The sequence below is a fragment of the Phoca vitulina genome, unplaced genomic scaffold, assembly GCF_004348235.1.
Source record: "Phoca vitulina isolate PV1807 unplaced genomic scaffold, GSC_HSeal_1.0 scaffold20, whole genome shotgun sequence".
Classification (NCBI taxonomy): domain Eukaryota; kingdom Metazoa; phylum Chordata; class Mammalia; order Carnivora; family Phocidae; genus Phoca; species Phoca vitulina.
The window spans coordinates 12,044,494-12,068,353 of NW_022589723.1; the positions used below are offsets into that span (position 1 = coordinate 12,044,494).

At 44.2% G+C, this 23,860-nt stretch overlaps 2 protein-coding genes across 7 annotated transcripts in view; one reads left to right on the plus strand and one right to left on the minus strand.

The window, feature by feature from the left end:
- The window catches only part of WDR76 (WD repeat domain 76), a 57,124-nt gene extending 50,984 nt beyond the window's left edge, over nt 1–6,140 (plus strand). For all 4 annotated transcript variants that reach the window (XM_032417069.1, XM_032417071.1, XM_032417070.1 and 1 more), the window contains one exon: nt 4,153–6,140. In XM_032417069.1, coding sequence (XP_032272960.1) covers nt 4,153–4,408 — 256 coding nt within the window. In that variant the 3' untranslated portion in view covers nt 4,409–6,140. The remainder of the gene's footprint in view (nt 1–4,152) is intronic.
- Nucleotides 6,141–6,919: 779 nt separating this feature from the next.
- The window catches only part of FRMD5 (FERM domain containing 5), a 310,023-nt gene continuing 293,082 nt past the window's right edge, over nt 6,920–23,860 (minus strand). Inside the window, exons 9-16 of one of the 3 annotated variants that reach the window (XM_032416996.1) lie at nt 22,609–22,672; nt 21,925–22,016; nt 19,241–19,315; nt 18,593–18,661; nt 17,562–17,668; nt 10,809–11,152; nt 9,885–9,936; nt 6,920–9,539 (exon numbers count right to left, since the gene is read on the minus strand). In XM_032416996.1, the coding sequence (XP_032272887.1) occupies nt 9,526–9,539; nt 9,885–9,936; nt 10,809–11,152; nt 17,562–17,668; nt 18,593–18,661; nt 19,241–19,315; nt 21,925–22,016; nt 22,609–22,672 (817 nt within the window). In that variant the 3' untranslated portion in view covers nt 6,920–9,525. Of the gene's footprint in view, nt 11,153–17,561; nt 17,669–18,592; nt 18,662–19,240; nt 19,316–21,924; nt 22,017–22,608; nt 22,673–23,860 lie in introns of all 3 variants that reach the window. The other 2 variants (XM_032416995.1, XM_032416994.1) reach the window with 2 other exon arrangements.

A 23,860-nucleotide genomic window follows, 5' to 3' on the forward strand; every position in this document is an offset into this window, starting at 1 on the left:
TTACTCATGTTATCTTATTAAAGAAGATTGTAACCTCTTACCTGCTGTGAGGCCATCTAAAGCTCTTTTGTTTGTACCTGTTTGTTGTGGGCTTAAAGGGTTTCCCTACCTTCCCACTTACTTTCTCTGGTTACCCTCTTTTGCATCTGCTACTTTTAATGTATGTATTTTACATCCAACTTTAGTCAGTGCCTTCTTCTAGACATACCTCTTTATCAGTATTTATGAAGTTGGGACCAGAGTGTGCAATATATGTTGATTGTTAATCATACATTTTATAGTCTATGGAGGCTACATTTAAGTGTGTTTGTTTCCTTTCTTACAAATTTTCCCATCTTCATTTCTTTTTTCAAACTTTATGCCCAGTAAGCATTGATTCTTCCTTCTCCCTCCCTTCCAGACCTTGGCAACCATCTTTCTGCTTTACATTTCTGTGATTTTAACTACTTTAGATCCTTCATGTGAGTGGAATCACGGTATTTGTCATTCTGTGACTAGCTTATTTCACTCGACATCGTGTCCTCAGTGTGCACTTATGTTCTATCATGTGACCTCCTCCTTTTTTAAGGCTGCGTAATATTCATTGTATGTATATACCACATTTTCTTTATCCATTCATCTGTCCATGGACATTTGGGTTGTTTCTACCTCTTGGCTATTGTAAATAATGCTGCAATGAACATGGGTGTGCAAATATCTCTTCAAGATCCTGCTTTGAATTCTTTTGGATATTACCCAGGAAGAGGAATTTTTTAATTTTTTGAGGAACCTCTATATTGTTTTTCTGTAGGGGCTGCACCATTTTACATTCCTACCAGCAATGCATCAGGGTTCTAATTTCTCTTTATGTTCATCATTCTGCTCTTTTATTAGTGATTATCTAAATGGTTGTGAGGTAATATCTCATTGTGGTTTTGATTTGCATTTCTGTAATGATTAGTGATGTTGCACATTTTTTTCATTTTTTTTTTGACCATTTATATATCTTCTTTGTAGAACTGTCTATTCAAGTCTTGCCCACTTTTGAATTGGGTCATTTTTGTTTTGAGTTGTAGGAGTTCCTTACATATTATGCATATTAACCCCTTACTGAATATATGATTTGTAGGTATTTTCTGCTGTTTTGTGGATTGTCTTTTACTCTGTTGATTGTTTCCTTTGGTGCACAGTTTTTGAGTTTGTTATAATCCTGTTATTTCTTTTTCTTGTCCAATTGGTTATCAAGTGACTGCTCAGAATGTCCCCCTTATCAAATCCTTGTTGGTATAATGGCGATGCCTCACATGCAGGATCTGGCTACCTGTGCAGTTGTCAACACCTGGAATTTAGATTAGTGTCTCCAGTCCTTCCAGATTTCCAATAGTATGTTGGATAGAAATGGCAGGAGTGGGCATACTTGCCTTTTCCCTGATCTTTGAGGAAAAGCTTTCGGTCTTTAACCACTGAGTATGATGTTAGCTGTGGGCTTTTCATATATAGCCTTTATTATGTTGAGATAGTTTCCTTCTGTTCCTAGTTCATTGAATGTTTTTATCATGAAAGGGTATTGATTTTGTTAAATGATTTTTCTGCATCAATTGAGATGATCATATTGTTTTTGTCCTTTATTCTGTTAATGTGGTATACTCTGTCAATTGAGTTTTGTATGTCGAATCATCCTTGCATTCTAGGGATAGATCCAACTTGGTTATGGTGTATAATCCTTTAAATGTGCTATTGAACTCATTTTATTAGTATTTTTATTTATTTATTTATTTATTTTTAAAGATTTTATTTATTTGACAGAGAGAGACACAGCAAGAGAGGGAACACAAACAGGGGGAGTGGGAGAGGGAGAAGCAGGCTTCCTGCTGAGCTGGGAGCCTGATGCGGGGCTCGATCCCAGGACCCTGGGACCATGACCTGAGCTGAAGGCAGACGCTTAATGGCTGAGCCACCCAGGCACCTCTATTTATTTATTTTTTAAGATTTTATTTTATTTTTTTGACAGAGAAGACAGCGAGAGAGGGAACACAAGCAGAGGGAGTGGGAGAGGGAGAAGCAGGCTTCCTGCTGAGCAGGGAGCCTCATTTTGTTAGTATTTTGTCAGTATCAGTATTCATTAGGGATGTTAGTCTGTCATTTTATTTTCTTGTAGGGTCCTTGTCTGGCTTTGGTATCAGAGTAGTGCTGGCCTCAAATAAGTCTGGAAGTGTTCCCTTATCCTCAGTTGTTTGGAAGAATTTGATGAGCATTGGCATTATTTATTTATTTAGGGAGAGAGGGCGGATCGGGGGAGGGGGAGAGGGAGAGAGAAAATCTTAAACAGGCTCCACACCCAGAGTGGAATCTGATGTGGGGCTCAGTTTCACAGTCCTGAGATCATGACCTGAGCCAAAATCCAGAGTTGGATGCTTAACTGAGCCACCCAGGCGCCCCTGGGTTAATGCTTTAAATGTTGGGTAGAATTCTCCAGTGAAGACGTCTGATCCTGGGCTTTTTCTTTGTTGGGAAGTTTTTGATTGCTGTTTTAATCTCCTTAGTTATAGGACTATTTAGATTTTCTATTTCCTCATGATTCAGTCTTGGTAAGTTGTATGTTTTTGAGAATTCTATCCATTTCTTCTGGGTTAACCAATCTGTTAGCATATAATTGTTTATACTATTCTCTTATAATCCTTTTTTATTTTTGTAAGTTGTAATATCCTCTCTTTCATTTCTCATTTCAGTTACTTGCATTTTCTTTTTTTTTTTTTTCAATCTGGGTGAGGGCTTATCAATTTTGTTGATCTTCTCAAAAAACCAAGTCTTGTTTTTCTATTCTCCTTTCATTTAGCTGTGCTCTAATCTTTATTATTTCCTTCCTTCTGCTAACTTTTGGTTTAGGTTGTTCTTTTTCTAGTTCCTTGAGGTGTAGTGTGTTGATTTTGAGATCTTTTTATTTTTTAATTTTTAAAATTTTTTAAAGATTTTATTTATTTGATAGAGAGAGGGGGCGAGCACAGAGATAGGCAGAATGAAAGGGAGAAGCAGGCTCCCTGCTGAGCAGATCCCGATGTGGGTCTCCATCCCAGGACCCTGGGATCATGACCTGAGCCGAAGGCAGATGCTTAACTGACTGAGCCACCCATGCCCCGCCTTTTTAAAAAAGATTTATTTATTTTAGAGAGCGAGTGAGCGCGAGTGGGGAGAGAGGGAGAAGGAGAGAAGCAGACTCCCCGCTGAGGGTGGAGCCTGACAAGGGACTTGATCTCACCACCCTGAGATCATGACCTGAGCAGAAATTGAGTTGGACGCTTAACTGGCCACACAGCCACCCCGAGATCTTTTCTTTTTTAGTATTCACTGCTATAAATCTCCCCTTTACTATTGCTTTCATAGCATCCCATAAATTTTGGTATGTTGTGTTTCATTTTTCATTTGTTAGATCTTTTCTAATTTCCGTTGTGATTTCTTCTTTGAGCCCCAAATGTATTTTTTACTTTAAAGTTGTATGGAATATAAAATGATTTCAGGGTTTGGTTATCAGGGGAATACAAATACGGGATTACAGATCCTATTAAAATGGCAATAACATAGATTCTATATTTTTTACTTCTAGAGCTTCTTCTGTTTTGCATGTGTAAAAAAAGGGAGGGCATGGAGTCCATTGAGCTAAGAAATAGTGAGCAAAAAAGGTGCTATTTTATTTTATTATTATTTTTTAAATGTTTTATTTATTCATGAGAGTCAGAGAGAGAGAGAGAGACGCAGAGGCAGAATGGAGAAGCAGGCTCCCCGCCTAGCAGGGAGCCCGATGCGGGACTCAGTCCCAGGACCCTGGGATCATGACCTGAGCCAAAGGCAGACACTTAACCATCTGAGCCACCCAGGCGCCCCAGGTGCTATTTTAATAGACAGTGACCATCCACTGAGTACAACCACTGTAGTTGGCAGTGGAGATTCAGAAGTACAGAAGATACCATCTCTGTCCTGATTTTTACTTTTTTTTTTTGTCCTGATTTTTACTTTTATATGAAGGATGAAATTAGGCTGATGGTAACTCAGTAACTTAATGAAATGAAACTTGGCAGAGAAAACCAGCATTTAGGAGCAATGCCATGTTTACCCTCTGCCTATTGCTACCTTAAGTTATTTAACACTATCCTTTAAAAAAATTGTTTTTTTCACTAGGCACAACACTATCACTGGGCGATGGCTGACCAGATTCCAGGCTGTGTGGGACCCTAAACAAGAAGATTGTGTCATAGTTGGCAGCATGGCTCATCCACGACGGGTAGAAATCTTCCATGAGACAGGAAAGCAGGTGCATTCTTTTTTTGGTGGAGAATGCCTTGTCTCTGTGTGTTCCATCAACACTATGCACCCAACTCGGTATATTTTGGCTGGAGGTAATTCCAGTGGGAAGATACATGTTTTTATGAATTAAGAAAGCTGCTGAGTGTTTGGTTTAGCAACACCAATTTGTTCAAATTAATCAGTGTCTAAGGAGCCTGGTAATTCATGTGGCTTGGCCTGTTTTTAATATGTTCTATTTAGTGAATATAAAATTGCTTTATTAATAAGAACTGTGAGCAGAATGTATACAGTTACATACTTAACATGTTTAGTAAGGGAGAAGCCTTTTAAGTTGTTTCTTTAGGGTGGGGAAGGAATTTGAGGGGAGGCTGTGATGCCTTCAGCACTTTTAATCAGGCAGTATGTTGAGAAATTCTGGCATTATAAATTACAAAGCTTTGATCAGTATTAAAAGTTTTTTTGGTTTAATGATACGGTTTTGATTCTGTAGTTATATTTGGATTTGTGGTTTATTTCATGGTTTGGAGTGAATATTTGTAGACTTACACACTGGAAGGGATCCTGAAAGGTCATCTAACTTAGTGATTTTGAAACTTAAATTTTTTTAATGGAGAACTCTTTTTTTCCCCCCCCTCCTGCCTTTAAATTAAAAGTGAAATCCTAAGATAATTGTTGAGGAGCCTTAGTTCACTTGGACAGGGGCCTGGGTCTTTGTGTGCTGACCCTTTTACCTCCTCTAGATGGCTCCTGAAGCATGAGCCAAGGAATTGTAGGGCTTCTAGGAACAGGGTTTTGATCTGCCTGACCCTTGTAACCCAGTGTGAGATTGTCTTCAGACCAGTGTTTTCCAGACTGTGGTTTGTAGCTATTCACATGAAATCAATGTAACCATGGCCAGCCTTTAAAAAAAGGAAAAGGAAAGAAATAGTAAAGAATAATAAATGTAATTAGAGTAAGTGTTGTTTTGTGAAACTTAGTAATATGTGCATACATATGTGTAAGTGTATATGCATATGTATATTCTGATGTAAAACATATGTCTTTATTACTGTGGTACTACTGTGGGTCATAGTTAAAGAAGTGAAAGCTCCTGCCTTAGAAGGTCCCAGACACCCTTTTCTGTCCCTGTCTTTAAACTCTCCAGAGGAGATTCATTAGCCTATTAAGTGAATACCTTCATTCCTAATTCATATTGGGGGGAAATGTTATGATAAACCACTTTTGGCATTTTGTCATAAACTTTTTTTTCTCCCCAGAAGTTAGGGCAATGTGAATGTGTTTGTTGTTGGAAGGGTAGCTTCTTAACTCAGTGACTAACATTACCGTGTGATAGCACCTATCCGACTTTTTTCATTGCTCTTCATTGCCAAACTACTACTGAAAGACTATTGTAAATCATTTTTGGCAATATGTTTGAATTCTAAGAGGAAATATCTTCTCAAATTATATATCAGAGAAATAAAATGACATGTATAATTTCCTTCTCTGTAATGAGAGGTTAAGTCTAATTTTGAGGCCTAGTTTATTAAGTAGGTTGTGAGTGTTTATAAGTAACAAGAGTTCTCTATTTTCTTGATGATAGGCGGCGTATAGGAATTGGTAAGTGAAATGGAACATTAATTTATGAAATGGAAAGTAAAGCTAAGTGAGGTTGACTTCTATTAAACTGCCCTGGAGATCGTAAATGAAGCCTCTAGGCTTCCTTTCCCTTTTTGATACCACTTCATTTCACAGGTTCCAGGGTGGCAACTTCTGTGAGAACTGCTCTTTTTTTTAACGATACTGAAATTAGCACCATCCTTTAAGCTTTGAATACTTGGTCGTAATTGCCTGGTTTCTGCAATAAATGTTAGCAAATTCTTGATGTTTCTCACTTTTGTGGTTTCTTTTGCCATTTTAGCTTCATAAACTGTGCTATTTATATTTAATTCCACTTAATAGACTGTCTTCTTGAGGCAATATGCAGGAAGGAAGGAGAGTGTGGGGGGACTTGTTTCTCAGTGAAAAGCTCTATAATGGAGTAATTGTTTAAATCTAGAAAACACATAAAGTAAAATTGTCTCCCTTAGGACATCCTTAAACTGTAATCTGTTGTGAAAGGTACTTCTCCCAGAGACTTGCTTAAAACTGTGGCTTCTGTAATTATTTGTATATTACAATTGCTCTCTCCTTTTGGGATAAACCTTTTTTTTAGGTTGTGCTTTATGATATCCCTTAAGCATGTAAGCTCTGTATTCCACTTGAATCATTTTCTTTGAGATGCCCAGCCTTTCTTATGTGACTTTAAGGAGGAAGGAGATGATTCTCGTCATAGGTGGACAGGTAGGTGAGACTACAAGTGATCAAGAATTGATAAAATCTGAGTTGATTTCAGTCCTGTTTTGGTATTCAGGTCTTTGAGTTTCCGTTCCACAGAGATGACTTTGCAAAGGCAGTTCTCTAGGAAAACAGGGAGCTTGAGGGCTGTGAATACAAATATTTAAATCTTTTTTTTTTTTTTTTTAAGATTTTATTTATTTATTTGACAGAGACACAGAGAGAGAGGGAACACAAGCAGGGGGAGTGGGAGAAGGAGAAGCAGGCTTCCCGCAGAGCAGGGAGCCTGATGCGGGGCTCGATCCCAGGACCCTGGGATCATGACCTGAGCCGAAGGCAGACGCTTAACGACTAAGCCACCCAGGCACCCCCAAAAAGATTTAAATCTTTTCAGCCAGTTACAGTACATGGGAAGCGGGGAGGACAGACTCATGTGCCTAATCTCTTTACCCAGTGTAGGGCTCAGACTCACAACCCTGAGATCAGTAGTCTTATGCTTTACCTACTGAGCCAGCCAGGAACCCTGGACCATCTAGGATCTACTTTTGGGTTCTAAGACTAACTCTGTAACCTTCAGAAAAATGACTTTTTGGTTTTCCTCATGAGAAGAATGAGGTCCAGTTCATCTCTAAAATCATTCCATTATTACAGCTTCCACGTTCTTAATAGTATTTATTTGGGGGGAGGGACAAGGATAATAGATGGATATAAGCCAAATGACTATTTTAAATGATTCTAGTCATGAACAGTAGTCAGTTGTATAAATCCCCCTGGGTATCTTTTTATCTACGTGTTGGTAACTTTAAGGAGGAAAAAGTGAGACAAGCTGTAACTTAAAAAAGAAAGAGTCCACTCTTCCATGATATTTAAATATTTATTTAGTTTTAAAAATAATTTTCATGGCACCAATGATTTTATGCTAACTACATACTGCATATGTAGAAAAAAGTACATTGCTTTGAAGGAAAATGTAACTTAGAATTTTTGGCACACGAGAGGTTAACAACTATACTTTTTAATGAAACTAAGAAATTCACATTTGCAGGTAGTTTACCTTCTACTGCTTAAAGATGCAGTACACTATCCTTTAGTAAGAGTTTTATTTCACTCTGATGGATGAAGCTATGGAAACCATTGTTTTTTTTCCCTACAATGAGATCAAACTAATTTTGAGAGAAAATGGGAGACATAGTGGAACACAGTAAAACCAGGTTAAAAATTTGAACAATGTGTAATGATGGGGAGATACCAAAAAAAGACTAGTCACCAACAAAGGAGTTTTGTTATTCAAGCACTATTTGAAAAGCAAATCGAAGGAAACTTTACTATCTGTATTTTCTGGGGTAAGCCCTGGAAAAAAAAAACCCTAAAGTTCTGTTCAGAGAGCAAAATCCAGCTCCTGGAAGTGGTATGGACTATTGTATTGTTAGAACTCTAGACACAAGTAACATACCAGGAAATGGAATACTGCATCTTTCTTTAATGTGACTATGAAAGGTCAGTGTCAAGGCTATCACTCACTGCATAGAAACACCATATTCTACAGACTGAGGTAGGAACACTACACTAAAAGATAATCTGCTATGTTGCATAAGACAGTAGATATCCAGGTTACAACCAGCCCCCTATCTCCTGACAGCCTTTTCATCTCTGAGTCTACTTTTCACTTCCGTCCTGTGCTAAGTAAAGCCTTTCCTGTGTAGATGACAAGTGGCAGTGGCTAGTTGGTTCTAATGATCCCTAATTTTTACTAGGATCTCCCTCAGTTTGTCTTGTCACTTGGTAAATAGATGTTTGTAATTCTGCCCAAATTGTTGCTGGTATGGAAATGATCAGACATTCCTCTTCCATTCTTAGATTCTGGCCGAGTTTTAGCATTTCAACACTTGATCTTGCTCATCTTGGCATCAGATACCTCTTTGCTGGTTGGTTGTTCAAGCACCCTTTATACAAGCAACCCCAGTGTCTCCACTGGGAAATGGTCCTGGATCTGTAGCAAGTAGGGAATGGGAGCAGAGCCGGCCCTCTTTCTGCTAACATACCTACTGGTAAGGAGCATTTTTATTGTCTAGATGGGGTTGGCAAATTACGACCTGTGGTCCAAATTCAGCTCCTAAAATAAACTTTTATTGGCACACAGCCATACTCCTTTGTTTATGTATTACCTATGGATGGCTGTTTTTGTGCTATCACAGCAGAGTTGAGTAGTTGCCACAGAGTATGGCCCACAAAACCAAAATAAAAAATATTTATTATCTGGCACTTTACAAAAGAAGTTTGCCAACCCCTGGTCTAGATGAAAGGGCATTTAAAATTACACAATCCACTCCCCCACCCCGCACCCCCTGTTAATTCAGCAGCTGTTAATACTCTGTATATGGACATGATTCTGCTATTTCAGGGCACAAACCAGGGGAGAGCAAATCTACAAGTGACTCATTTTGTTCTGCATTTGGGGCTGCCCAACATCATAGGATGTTAGCAGCGGCTCCACTGTTGTGGGGTTCCCAGGAATATGTCTACTGACCATCCTTGAATGAGTCCTCAGGCCCCAGATGACTTAGAAATCTCTCCCTGAGATGAAAACAAGATCTTATAAGTGGTTGTTAAGAGTTGCAGAGCTTGGACCCCACACTCACCCTTCACATGCTGTGCTTTTGCATGCTTCCACAGCTTCCCTCAGCAAGGATGGCAAATGCTTTCCTACAATTTTTATTTTCCTGATGCAGAGGATGACCCTAGGGGGCAGTATTTCCACATCTAAGTGTTGGTCTCTGCCACATTCACCTTCTTTCTTTCGTAGGCATCTTTTAGTATGCCTATTTAGATTCTTTTCCTGGTCCCTTCCAAGGCTGTTTGTTGATCTTGGAATTCTATTTTCTGAAGCTTTTCATTGTCAGGATCAGTTTCTTTCTTGCATCGTTTAGTTCATCAGGCTCTATTTTCTTAATCCATAAAGTAAAAACAAAATATGAATTGATAAGAAAATAACATTTGTTGTTAAAATATAAATTGAAATAGTTTTTTTGCGGGGGTTGTACAAAATAGGTACTGCTCTCTGAATCTCAACAGTTTCTCAGGTACCTTGGCTCTGGTTTCTGTTAACTACACTTTGTCCAACATTTCTGACAGTCCTGTCTCTGGCACCACTGAATTCAACTAATGTCTCTGGAGCACTATAAAAATCTTGAGGTTCTTCAGGAAAAAAAAAATCACAGAAGTCTAATAAGTTCATTATACAAAACTCATGGTGATGCCCACTAGGATCTAGTCTAAGGGGACAGACTTACCCCACCCCTGCTCCTGCTGCTGCTGTAGCGGTGGTCCCTTCAGATGCCCACTCTGCTCAGATTTGGAAAAAACAAAAGGAAAAGAAAATCCAACTCAGACCATCATAAGAAGCAACTTTCCATTTAATCATTCTACATGGATGTTTACTTTTTAAAAATCTCTGTCTGGCAAGAAAACCTAGATAGTTCCCATTGTCCAGACCCCTGGCCTGCCCTGCTGAGGCTGCACTGCTGAGTCTCCTGGAGCCCAGTAGGAAAGCTCCTGCAGAATACAGAAGACAACAGCTCTCTAGTCTTCAGCTAGTGTCCCATCTGCTAGGTGACACTACTGCGATAATCAGTAATAGTAAAATAAATTTTTATTTGATACTTTGAAAATAATACACATCTATGAAAAATCAAAATTCAAAACCAAAAATTATCCTGCAAATTGGGAGGATGAGAAACAGAGTCGCTGAGCCTTTCTTGAAAGAACCTCTGAAGGAAATGAGTTTTCCCAGTTTGTTTAGACAGGGCATAAGCCTATCCTTTTTTTCTTCTGGGAAATGACCCTCCTAGGCTGTGGACTTTGAGTCATGAGAGGAGGACTTGGTACATGTGCCGATGGTTCCGCGATGGGTCCCATTGCTGGGAATGGGTAGCCAGGCTCCTTGGTCCACCTGGCTAGTTATTGGGAGGAGTCATGCCTTCTCAGGTGTCAATGAGCAGGCTCACCACTGAGCGGATTTTGCAGGCAAACCATCGCCTGAGGGGACAAAAGTATTGATAGTGGAATTGTTCAAACTCGGGGGTCTGGCGGATATCGCGGAAAAAGGCAATGTCAAGGTCAGACTCGGTAAGGATGATCAGGAGGAGGAGCAAAACAAAGAGGAGTCCCATGGTCACAAGGAGCAAACGGAGGACACTTAAAACAAACTTATTCACCTGTTCCTCCTCTGGCCTGCCGTGCCCCTGACACAGGGCCCTCAGCTCTCCCCCAAGAGCCTCCACCTCTGCAGCAGTTGGAGTGCTGGCCTCAGACTCCTTCTCCTCTTCGATGCTGCAGGTGGCCCCATTGATCTGCCGGGAAAGCAGCATCAGCTCCAGGCTATGCTCGGCCACAGGGGTGGGCAACACACTGTCTGCAGGGCTGTAGGCTTCGTCTGCAATCACAGCGACTCGCTCGTTGCTGTCTGCCCGGCTGCTTCTCACGTGAGGCAGGAAGGTGTCCCCATGGGAGGAAGAACGCACTGGGGTGGAATGGGCACTGTCCCGTAGGGACTCCAGGCCTGGAAAGGCAAAAGGAATAGGAGTAGGCTTTCTGGGTCCCAGTGCACACTTTGCTGTCTGGTGGAGGCACACCCATTCTGTTTTAGGTTGTTACTAAAATTTTGCAAGGAAGTCCTTCTGCACAGCCCATGTGATCAGCAGCAGTGGCCACTACACCGTTTTGATGTATCAGGAATAGGATAAAAGCAGCAGCAGACATGAGAGTGGCTGTGGTTGGAAGGTTTTTTTTGTTTTTTTTTTTCTTTTTACTTAGGGTTTGGGCAAGATTTGTTAAAGATTCTGCCTTTCTGGCTTTTGATGTCCTGGGCCTGGTTTTAGCCCCAGTTGAAAGACAATCTGAATCACAGACTATCCCTGATTCAGAGCTGGGGCCACAGTTCAGGGAGGTCAAGTCTCCCTCTTGGGCTGAGTGCCTTGAGAGGCAGGAATGGGGAGAAGATTGTTTTGCTTTACTGGGCCTCATCAAATACTGATTCTGGAGCTCCATGTCCTTCTAACAACCCAGCAGGCAGCTCCTTGAGCTCATGAGGTCATCTTTTGGATCGCTGCTGCTGGTCTCTTCAGCCTCCCACTTCTAGCTGTCCTGATTTTAGGGGATGTGAAAACCCTATCTGCTCTTCCTTAAGTGGTCTCTGATGGAGAAGGGAATAGCCCCTGGCTAGCTCTCTTTCTTTTCACCTTAGAATGAGCTGGGTCCACAGGAGGCTGACAATTCCCCTGTCTTTACACACTCAGAGTGCAGAGTGGTCTCTGAGAAGATCTTGTTGGCTCAGGGTGGAAATTCTCTTACATCCATTCTGGGGAAGGGTCCTCTGCCCCCTAAAACTACCCATTATCTCTTTACTTTCTCAGATGTAACATTTCTGTCTTTCCAAGGCTCAATCTCTGGTAGTGAAAAACAGGAGCTGGTTACTTTGTGAAGTAAACAGCAGCCACTAGGCCGGAGGACGTGGGCCCAGAGTCACCAAGTATGGCCCACATCACAGTGCTCCCAAGGAAATGGCTTCTTGTTTCAGGTTCAATGTCTGCATTTTCCATTCCTGGCTACCTTTTTTTTTCTTTTTTTTAAGATTTTATTTATTTATTTGACAGAGAGGACGAGTAGGCAGAGAGGCAGGCAGAGAGGCAGGCAGAGAGGCAGGCAGAGGGAGAGGGAGAAGCAGGCTCCCTGCTCAGCAGGGAGCCTGATGCGGGGCTCGATCCCAGGACCCTGGGATCATGACCTGAGCCGAAGGCAGACACTCAACCGACTGAGCCACCCAGGCGCCCCCATTCCTGGCTACCTTGGGGGTGCCAGAGTGGCTCTGGCTCTCCCTGAATTTGTGGCCAATGGCAAGAGAAGCCAGTCCCCCTTCCATTGCTCTGAAATTGACACTGACTTCTGCAAGACCGAACCAGTTCCCAGCTCTGTAAAGGTTTGACCTAACTAGGGCTGATTAGGGAGTTTTTCAGTTCAGGGCTAGCTTCAGAAGCCCAAGGGTCTCTCTTTAAAGGTGGCAGTAACCTTTCAGAAGTATTGAGTTTCATTTGGTTCTCTTGTGCTGTAGCCATATGTACCCAGGCAGCCTGCCTGCCTGCCTAGCCTGCTGGAGCCCATTTCAGCATAGGTACAGTTAAGGGTTCTCCAGGGGAACAAACCCTGGGTTATAAATGGGTGGGTTGGGGTGGCAACAGCAGTCCCCTGCTGTCCACCTATACTCCCTATCACCTCATCATCAGTGTATTTGCTACAGCTCTCAGCTTCTGCTTTCAGGAGCTCCTCATGGTCCCAGTTGTATTTTGTTTTCCTGTGCTAAAATCTTAAGTTTGTATGTTTTAAACTTTTTAAAGTGCTTTCATCTTTCCACGAAGTCGTGAAGGCAAGAGGTTACAGAGCTTGCCTAATGACATGTGGTTGGTTGGTAATGGGAAAGGCAAGGATAGACTGCAAGCCTGTTTCCTGATGCTAATGATCATTAGTTAGATTTTGGGCCAGGATGAATTAAGTCTACAGCCTACACCTGCCTTAGATTTAGGTCCCAATTGCCCAAGAAACTGTTGTGAAATAATGTGAAATTAAGAACTCGCCCCTTGTTCCAGAGCTCTTGATGCTCCTTTGATCTCCCCCCCGCCCCCGTTTTTCTCCCTTATTCCTGCATTTGCATAAGCAGCATGAGGAATATATGGTAGTATGTAATGAGTTCCTGATAGAACAGAGACCTTTAAGCCCTGATCACACATGTGTTGGTTCAGCTCCTTTCCCACCCACTCCTCCACCCTCCTTCCTCTGGAACCTCAGCACCCCCTGTACAGGGCTCCTCATAATCTTTCTAAAGGCTGTCTCCTCACAGAGACAACTCTACCAGATCTTCCAAAGCACAACCAGCTTAGCTACCAGAAGCCACTTCAGCGCAAACTTAGCTTGGCCTACAGTTCAGCCCTAAGCTTGCTGGGGAAGGAGAGAGGCAAAGGCTGTTACATCAGAGAGAACAAATCAGACAGACACCAGAAACCACATTATAAGTTGTTGGTGCTCTCAGTAAATAAGATAATGGATATGTATGCATTTCTAGTAAATTGCCTGACAGACAAAATTGCTCAGTGTTAGTCTTCGGTTCCCTCAACAGACCTCACCTGTAAGGTTATTATTGCTATGTCAGGCTAGTCTTGTATAGAACTTTAGGTTCACTAGAAACCACCACCCCTTCATCAAGCCCGTTATTCTGGGATGGACAGGGTGGGTACCGTGGGTGGGAGCTGGCAAATGGCACAGCAAAACAGAGGAGTCTTTTTTACCTTGGATGTGCTCCAGCTGATTGCCTTGCCCAGAGGTGGCTTCCTGTGGGCGGGGGGGCACAGTGGTCAGGAGCCTACCCTGGAGCCGGGGCCCCATCCTCACGATGCGCACACTCAGTGGCCGAAGGCAGTGATTAGTCAACCGGAGCTGAACTCGGACTCTGGTGTGAATCTTAATCAGACTCTTCCCCATGGTGGCCCAGGCAGGCAGACACTTCTTCAGTGGAAACCAGCTGATCTCTTCATGGAAACCAGCCAGGCAGGGGGGATACAGAGGGAAAGGATGGAAAACCAACTGGGGACAAAGGATTTTTGCTGACCTCAAGCCATGGCAGCTCGTTCACAGTGCCTCCTGTGCTGGAGAGAGAATGTCAGCTCTGCGAGACAGAACAGGCTGAGCTTCAGGGAAGAACAGCTCTAAGAGGCCAACGTTATCAGGGACTGGATTCAGTCAGAAGCACTTAGAGCCATAAAAAGTAATGCTTCCCTAGCATGTGACTGTTTCTCGGAGCCCCGTATAAGGGCCCCAGACTTCTCAGAGAGTGAAGTACCGAGAGGGCAGAGAACAATCCCACAGGGTAGGGAGCATCCCATAGTTCCAGAAAATGCAGGATGTGAAGCTACAAAGACATTGGGCTTTGGGTTGGGTGGCTCTGAAGTGTGAGGTGGCAGCTCTGGGGTGGAAATGGGCTGTGTCCCATCCACTGGGCTGTACGCTATTTGGCTCCCTGCTGCTGAGCTGTGCCCCGCAGGGTGCAGTGGATAAAAGGAATCAACATACCCGAGCATCCTCTCTGGCTAAGCCTGTGCTAACAACACGTGGTATCTTGGCATCCCTGAGAGCAGAGGGAAGGGCCAACCAGTGTACCATCATCTTTTTAACGGTCCCAGCTCATTGGAATTACATGGTCTCATTCAAATTGTAGTCTTATGTTACTGTTTTTGCAATTTTCCCATTGTTTTTAGAGATAGCAACCAAAGCTTTCCCCCTGGAAAAGGCAAATAGTTTCTGTGACATTAATTTATGTGCCATATGGACAATAGGAAAGAGTCTCTGATGCAGCATGAACCACTTTCAAATGTCCATAATTTCCTGGGAGTTTTGGTGGTTAGTGCCCTTCTTCTGAGACCCCTCATCATTTCTCTCAGCCCTTCCCTGTCTGGTTAGGTGTACAGTGAGGGTCAGCTGTGTTTGCTGGGCGCTTTAAAGGTGAAACCCCTCTTGAGAGATGGTGTAGCTCAGCTCTCTGGGAAATAATCCATTCTTTATCTCCCCAGGCTTGATAATCCCTGCACTGATAGAGCCACTTAAATGCTAAAATCTTTTTTTTTTTTTTTTCCCCACATCCAAACCAGATGTCCATCTGCCTCTCCTCACTGTGAGCCTGTTAGTGTCATTCCTGCTGGGGCAGTTCTTAGCTGCTTCTACTTTTGTCCTCCTGAATCTAATGGGTCCTAGGCTGAGGGCCATGACTGGGGATGAAGGCTGTTCTGTGCGCAGTCAGCCTCGGTCAGGCATGGGGTGTGAGCAGCAGGTTGGCTTGCTGAGTAGCACACGGGAGCCTGCTGTGCTATACAGTCTGCCAGGCGTGAACTTCCATGGGGGCTGAGATGGTGACGGTGTGCCCTGGCCCTAGAAGTCTCTTCTTTACTAGCTTCCTTGGTGGCCTTCCCCTGCTGCACCCTCCCCTGGCATTTTACAAGCAAAGAGGACTATTTCGGATGCTGAGGAGACTCCTGCTGCTACAATGGGAGAAGACAGCTTCTGGGAGGATGCTGGGGGCACAGCCAGAGCTGGTTGGGACCTGGGGCAGCCTCGTAGCTTGTCTTGGGAGAGCTCAAGGACTGGTTTCCCACTTCTTAGTAGTTCTGCTAACCCTGGTTGGCAACTACTATAAATGAGTTATACCCCCACATGGACAGCCTGTTTTCCCTTTTCTGGGAACATGGGTTTTACTGGACATTCTTCCATATGCTGGAGAACAAATGCATACGGCTCTTCCCTAGACCTGTATTAGTGCTCAGCGCCAGAGGGTGGCTTTTTCTCTGGGAGGACAGCTGTTCTGACTTTTTACAGGAGCTTTGAGGTGAACCTGGTGCCTTCCGACCTCAGGATGGATAGGAAGAAGGGCCACAGGGGGAGGAGAAAGTTATGTTTCCTCAAAAGAAGAAATTCATTCTGTTTTCCTGAGATGAATGCCCCAAAAGAAGAGGGACAATGAGAGCTATGCTCAGTTCTCCGGCTCAGCCTAAGACTGGAGGAAAAACCAGGAGCCTGTGTCTGATGACAAACCTCAGTAACTTCATACTTTGCATAGCGATTATACTTCGTAGTTCAGAAGGCACCCTCCCACACCCACACCCCACTCTACGGTGGGGGCCACAGGCTCAGAGAGATGAAGCAACCTGCCCTAGAGAAAGTACATGGCAGAGCTCTGATCTGAATCTCATCTTTGACTTCCAGAGCAGGCCTCTTTGCACTGTGCTTGTTCCCTGTCCAGTAAATGCTTTAATCTCTTTAAAGTACTTCTGTGTACATCAGGTTCCTCACAGCCCATGGGTAGGTACGCAAGGAAGATAACCCTATTTTACAAATAGAACAACTAAGATACTCAAATAATTAAGGCACTTGATGTGGTTCCCCGGCCAGGGTTCTCAACCCCTAGACTGTAGTTATATACCAGACTTAGATAATGCAAAGTCAGTGATACATAAAATCCTAAACACAAACCCATGATCCTCACAGGGGAGCCGCAGAGTGATGTCCTTCCTAACCTAAGTAGTTCTTTATTTTCCTTAATCAGCATTCCCACAGAAAGGGCAAAGAGTCTTCCCTTTCCAGGACAGGTTTGAAGCAAACCTGCTGCTGTTCGTTGCAGCTTTAGATCTTCTGAGGTCCTACAAAAACATCTTCGGGAATGAAAGCATTCAACTTTATACCTGTGGGGCAGCTGAGTCAGTGACCATGAGGGAAATATTCCAGGAGACTCCTATCAGTATTAACTACCCAGGGAGTGGAGAGGTATCAGGCTCAGCTACTGCAGTATCTAGTTCAGTGAAGATTCACAGACTTTGTCTCTTCCCCCCCAGGACCACCTCCTCCAAAGGGAGGGTAGGATAGAGAGAGGTGGGGCATATGAGATATCCCGAGATCATGTTAAAGAATTCAGATAGCAAGAGGACAGATTTCTCCCACTGAAATAGAAAGTGGTAGCAGCTATTAGGATGCTTCAGAACTAAGAGTTCGTTTCTTGGTTAACTGCCTCAGCCGCCCTGATCATTTAAACTGTGGAGACTAGTCTGATCTGAAAAATAAGTGAAAAGCCTCTTGATGGAAAGCAGTTTCAGAACTGCATGGAACCTGTTAGATGTAACAACACAGTCTCCCAAAGGTCTGCCCCAACACTCTCAGATTTACACCCCCTCTTAGACTACAGCTCAGCAGGGTTGGGTGGGCTTATCCTTCACCTGACACCCAGCTGGTGTTCCCAACCACTGCATGAAACCTTCTCTCTTGCACTGGAGAAATGTGCTCCTGTCTCTAGTGCAACTTCTGTTCAAGGTCCCTGAGACGAAGTGGTCCAAGTCAAAACTTAGAGGAACCCCATGGTCCTCTCCAGAGCTTATGCTCACCTTCCATGATGGAGATGTGAACAGCTCTTCTGCGGGTCCTGGGGACACTGCTCAGCCTTGGGCCATGGGTTATGGAGGGACAGCTGCGGCTGGGAACCATCCCTGCTCTGAGGTTAAAGAAAAAGAGAACTTTGTTAATTCAGTGCATAGACAGATGTGGTCAGGACTCAGAGTTGAGAAGTAGCTGCTAGAACTGCCTGGCTGTGTTAAGTTTTATTTATTTATTTATTTTATTTATTAAAAGTCTTTAATACCTATTTTTTGCCTTTAGTCCCTGGATTCCAGTCAGAGACACTGCTTTAGACTCGTCTCCCACCTCATATCCTAGACCCACCTGAGCCTTGCTTTCGTGCAGCAATGGTACCGCTGGTCTCTGGGCAGGTTCTTCAGGATGCAGAGCCCAGCATAAGCAGTACTATAGAAAACATGCCTGAAAACTGATATGGCAGCCTCTCTGACTTCTGAGAGAGACTGCTGTTGGCAGGGGGTGCCATATGAAGGTGGTAGTAATGCTCCCATTCCCAGAGATCAGGCTGGTTGGTGAACCCTAGCTGTCTTGGCCAATCATATTCTTTCTGGATCTTACTAGGTTTAGGAGATATACGTGATGTGCAGTTATACATGAAGCAAGGATCTCAAAACTATTTTAGACCTAGTGTGGTAGGGCTGTGGGGCTATCCCTAGCTTTCTGTAATGGATTGATTCCAGAACTAAGGAAATCTTGCACTTTGGACATGTCCTCCGTGGCCTATGACCACTTTTAGGATTTGGGAGGACAGTAGAGAAGTACCCAGGATGTGGTACTGGGTACTACGCCCTCCCCCGTGCTCCCTCAAGGCTCAGGGATACCAGGGTCAGACTGTTCCCCATGCCTTTAGCTGAGATGGATCTCTTCACCTTCCTGCCGTGTTCTCCTTCCCCTTTTGTGAGAGCCACTGCATCCAGAATCTTCAGAGTACTGAAACTGCTGCCTTTTTGGAGCTTCTGGGATCTGAGCTCAACTGGTTTGGGGGAAGTCCGTGGCAGCCTACCTGTGTATTTCTGGTGGCTCCCGTTTGATCTTCGCACTTGACTCCATTACTTCCTTTGCAACTCGGCCACTATAAATAGTATAATAAAACAAGCAGCAAGGGATGAGACGGTGTTCTAGCACCAGGCTCCTGTCTAAGGCTTCAGATACTTTGGGTGAACTGGGAGGTGGCCTCTTTGGCCTAGCCCTTCCCAATGTTTAGGTCACTGAGGAAGGCTTGCTTGCTGGGTAAGTTCTAAGATGTCCTGACAGCTTATCTTAGAAAGCTCTCTATCTCGAGTCTTTGGGATTTTCCATTTTCATTTAGAAATGATTTCTCATTGTCCAGCATGTTCCAGAAATATTGCAAAAAAAAAAAAAAAAAGAAATCTTTAGACAGACATGAAAAGAATCACTGCTACAGTTCTTATTTCACTGCTGTTGTGAGGGCAGAAGGAGAAGATACATATTTAAACCCTGCAGACAAACTGTGGCAGGGAAGGAAAGAAATAGTCAAAAGGACAGGAGACAGGAGAACTGGATGGGAACCTCAGGCTTTTTTGGAGGTTCCCAGTTTCTTTGTTCTCAAGGATAAGGACCACTGAGCCACTGTTCTCCAGAGAAGGGTCTGAAAATAGGTCCATAACAGTTACTTACTGTCACTATTTACCTGTATCGGAACCGGCTCCCTTTAAAGAATAAATTGCTGCTGGACACTGTGCGGACTTGGCTTGACTTCTCCAGCCTGCAGCAAGGCAAAGTCCAGTGTGACAGATGGCCTGCAACTGCCTCACAGGCTAAGGCAGCGCATTCCCAGCTCCTTCCAAAGGCTACTTGAGGAAACTCTTCAGGAAAAGGCCTTTCACAGCCTGGCTTGTCTCTGACTTTCCTTTAGGACCTGAGAGCTTCCTCACAGCCTTAGCGCTGGAGACAGTCATGTTGAAACCCATTTTCACGTCAGGAGTGTGAGGGCTCCCCAAGAGTGCTTCATGGGGTTCACCAGGGGGACTGAGACTAAATGTTACGGATGGTGGTCTGGGGGAATAATAGAATGCCACTCATCAAATTTGAGGCCATTTGTTAGCAGTGTGACCTGGGGCAAATCTCTTTCCTTTCTTAGCTTTGGTCTTCTTACCTATAAAATGATGGAGCTACTTGACCTCAGGAGTCCCTTCCAGTCCTAGTATTTGATGATACATGTCCATGTCTGGGTAATTGTGGGTGGAGAAGAGAGTACGGGCTGCCCTTCCTATTTCATCCCCCTCTTGGAGAGTCATAAAGTATGTTCTGTTAAAGACTCTGAGAAGTCCTGAAATGAACAAACTAGCTTAACTTTAATATAAGTTCCATCATTTATTTGAACTTGGAATCATTCCCCTTCTCGCAGTAAGCCTATTAGCATCACTTTCAAGGCTGTAGACAGCTGATGTGGAGGCTCTGGAAGGCCATGGGCACTGTAAAATATCCTCTTAGGTGACTTCTCTGATCCCAAATGGCCCTCTCACACTTAGAAAAGGAAGCTGGGGAGAACCATCCAGAGTGAAGCCTCCCAAGACCTGACTCAGCTTACAACATGCCCTGAGGTGCCTGGAGTGCTGATCTAGACAGGAACCAATCTGGGTCTGAAGCCTCTGTCATGAGCAGGCAGTCAGTATTTAGGGAGCTGTCTCCCAAATCCATGAATAGCAGTTCCTGGGAGATACCATCCCCACCTGTCTCAGGGTTCTGTGAGGCTCTGAGTCTCCTTGTCTTCTTGCCCAAGCACGTTCTTGAGTCTGACCTGCCTCCCTTCAAAGTACTAGGCCAACGGCAGGGCCAGGGATCTGCACGTGAAAGGTGCTCAGGGTGATGCCCAAGTGGCTGCTGCTAAGACTTGGCACAATTGGGGATCTGACCCCAGCTAGAGGCTTTTAACACTTAGTAAAGAACATTAAGTAATCAGTGGAAAAGTGAAAAACAGCCTCAGTTTCCACTGAGGGTGTTGGCAGGACTAGTGGGGCGGTGGGGGCTTTATTAATGGAAAGACTCAGACACTGAGTTTGGTCACAGATGCAGAAGCACAGTTCTGTTCCCATGACACAAATAGAAAAACAAAGGTCTTCAGAAATGGTGTGGACATGTTTTCTTGGCTTTCCTTGGACAGCTAGGGACTGAACAGGAGGGAAATTTGACCATGCAAAAGTCTTTTCTGAGTGTCTTCTTCAGAAGATGAAAGAAGCCCACTCAGGTTATAATTCAGGCTGCCCATTCAGCTCATCCCTGATTCTGGTATCAAATGCATAGAAATTATTAAGCAATTCAGAAAGCCTTTCCAAGAAACAGCGTCTGGGGCTGTGGCCCTAGAAGGGGGAGGACCAGTTCTGCCAGCCAGCATCCCATAGCAGCCAGCAGGCAGCAGCAGGAGAATGGTACCCCTCCAGCTCAGAGCAGTTCTGCTCTCTTCAGGATCCTTGAGGTTACTGGAGGGAGAACTATGGCTTGTCAGAGGCAGAATATACCACAGACTTTGTCTTATGTTGTCCTGATTAAGATACAGCTTATTAAAGTATAAATCATTGCATTCTATTTTTAAAACAAGACCAAGGGTTTTAGTAAAACATACTTTATCTGGCGTCATCCTAGTTTCTTGATGGGCTATTTCTTTGTTCCCTAATGCCTTTATAACCACTTTCTTAATCAAAACAGCACAGAAGCCTCATATACTTTACAAATCCTGTGGTAATCAAAATTCTTGCCTTTGGCCCAAAGCTGGCTTTTCCATAACAGACAAGTCCTTGCCCCCCTTCCTGCTACCCTGCTCAGGCTCCTGGGCACTTGGGTCTGTTACTGGCAATACCTCTGGCAATGACCCATCAGGAAGGGCTAGCACCAACCCCAGCTCAGCAGTAGGCCACCCACTGGGGAGCAAGCCCCAAAGGCTCTCCAAGGCTTAGAGATCTTTCTGGCCTGCCTCTGCTCCTTCATGGAGCTGTCTGTCCTTTTATGGGCCTCCTGTGGCTCTGAATGGCTCCACAGGGCCAGCTTGATTCAAGTCAGGTACCCAGGGGCTTTTTTAGGCCCAAGCCTTGCCCTGAAAAGACCCCTAACTGCTTTGCCACCGGGAGCTGTCCAAGGACGTCACAAGGTGGACCCCCTGGACATCTCTGCTGGAAACACATTCCTGGACCTCAGTTATGTCCCTCTAGGGAGTACAGACATCCAGAAAGGGGTCTGAGTTTTATAAGGAAGCTCAGCCTTGTCATCCTATGTCTCCTTTCTCAGTGTTCCTCAAACTTTCCTGCCCATAATTACTCTAAAAGTAGCTTTTATGCTCGACTCTGATAAAGATAGTCCCTGTTGCGTATGTCCACTCACTTGTAGAAGGCTTGGTTCTCGATTCCACATTTCCAGAGGTGCTTGCAGGCTTCTGGAGTTGGAGCAAAATATGTGAGAATAATTTTCTTTTCCTACAAAAAATCCCATATAGAAACAGCTGAGTGTGGATGGAGAAGCAAAGGGTGAAATGGCCACAGGACACTGACCCCTGGACTGTCTGAGGGCTCCCCAGGACTGCAGGAAGAGATTTCAGATGGGGGAAGGAGCTGCCTGGCAGCTGGCTAATTGGAAGAGAAGGCCTGCAGGACCCACTGGGGCAGAGCTCAATTCAATAAGTTCACACCTGGCAGGCCCAGTACAGTAAGCCTCAGCTCGTACAAACTGAAGCAAGACAGCCCTCACCAGAGAAAGTGTTAGTGTCATTTGGGATTTTTTTACTTCTTTTTAAAAGTTTATTATCTTCTTGGAATTTTCATATAGAAGCAAAAGAATCTTGCATTGTCTGCATTTCCTGGAGGTATGGAACCTCTGGGTGTCACCAGCATCCTGGAGGAAAGTCCTGGGCTCCAGGGCCTAGCCATTTCTCCATCCCTCACCTTCAGGTCTTGGCTTATCATTCAGATGGCTTAGTTCTACCTGGATACACCACTTTGGTTCAGTCCTGGCCATCAGGAACCACTCAGTGTCCCAGCCCTCCCTGAAGAGAAAGAAGCCAGCACTCACCTCTTTCTGACTTACGTATAAATAGAAAGTCTTTCCTTCAAATTTCAGCTTGGTCACCTCATTCCTACAAGCACAAAGAAAGCACCTGTCACCTTGTTGTGGGCTGCTTGTTCACAGCTAAGTCTTGTAGATGCACAGCCCACCCTGACTGGAAGGGGCTCCAGGCACAGACACAGTTTTAGCCAAAATTAGAACTGAAACAAGACAGCAGCGCAGTGGCCTTAGAGAACAGTTGCTGAAACAGTTCAATCCACAGTTTTCTGGTTAATCACACTATAATAATAGGGTGATAGGAGGAATTCGGGCTCATCAACAGTGGCTGTAAAAGGGAAACCTTTGCATGGGAAGTGAGTCTAGGTTGAGTGGTCCCGGGCCATTTCAGGATTTAGTTCATAATACAGGTGCATTATCTGGATGGGACTGTCAAATGTAAGATGCCACCGGTAGCTGATGAGGCCAAAGTTCAAGATACAGCAAATAATGAAAAACAATGCAACCAGGTTCTGAGGGAGTTGAGTCTTTCAGGTGACTGTGCCACTGGATGGAAAATGCAGTTTAATGCAAACAAATGTCAAACGATCTCAGGGAGGGGGGGCGGGGCAACATACCAAAGAGAGAGAACAGATTACATGGAACAGTCATGCAGCGTACTGACCAGGAAAGGGGCTTAGGGGTTTTTGTAGAAAAATCCTTGAAGCCACCAGCCCAGTGAATGGCTGCAGTAAAAGAGGCAAACAGGATACTGGGGTACGTCACCCGCGGGACAGACACAAATCAGAAGAAGTGACATGGTTACTGTACATGGCACAGCTTAGACCTCACCTTCACATACTGCTCTCAGCCTTGGTTACATTTACAAAATGGAAAAATGACCAGGGTCTTGGTGGATGTCCCTGAGAGCCAGAGAACTAGGCCTCAGCATCGGTCACTCCTCACTTCTCTTCCATTTGCCTGACACAGCTGCCCTTTGGATCCTGAAGGCCCTTCCATCTCACTGGGGGGTGGAGTCCTTATTTTGGTACCCAACTGGGACCCCCAAGGAGGTCAGACCATGCCTATTTGCCTCTACTTGGCTTTCTTCCTCTTTGCAGTCTCTAGGGAGATTTTCTCAATATCTTAGGAAGTAGCAGAAAGGTAGTGAGAACCATGTACCTAATTTACTACTGGCCAAAATTTAGGGGACAGAGGAAGGTCACTTGCTTCCTAGAAATCATGGCTGGGTCAGGATGAGAGCTCACAATTTGTGACCACC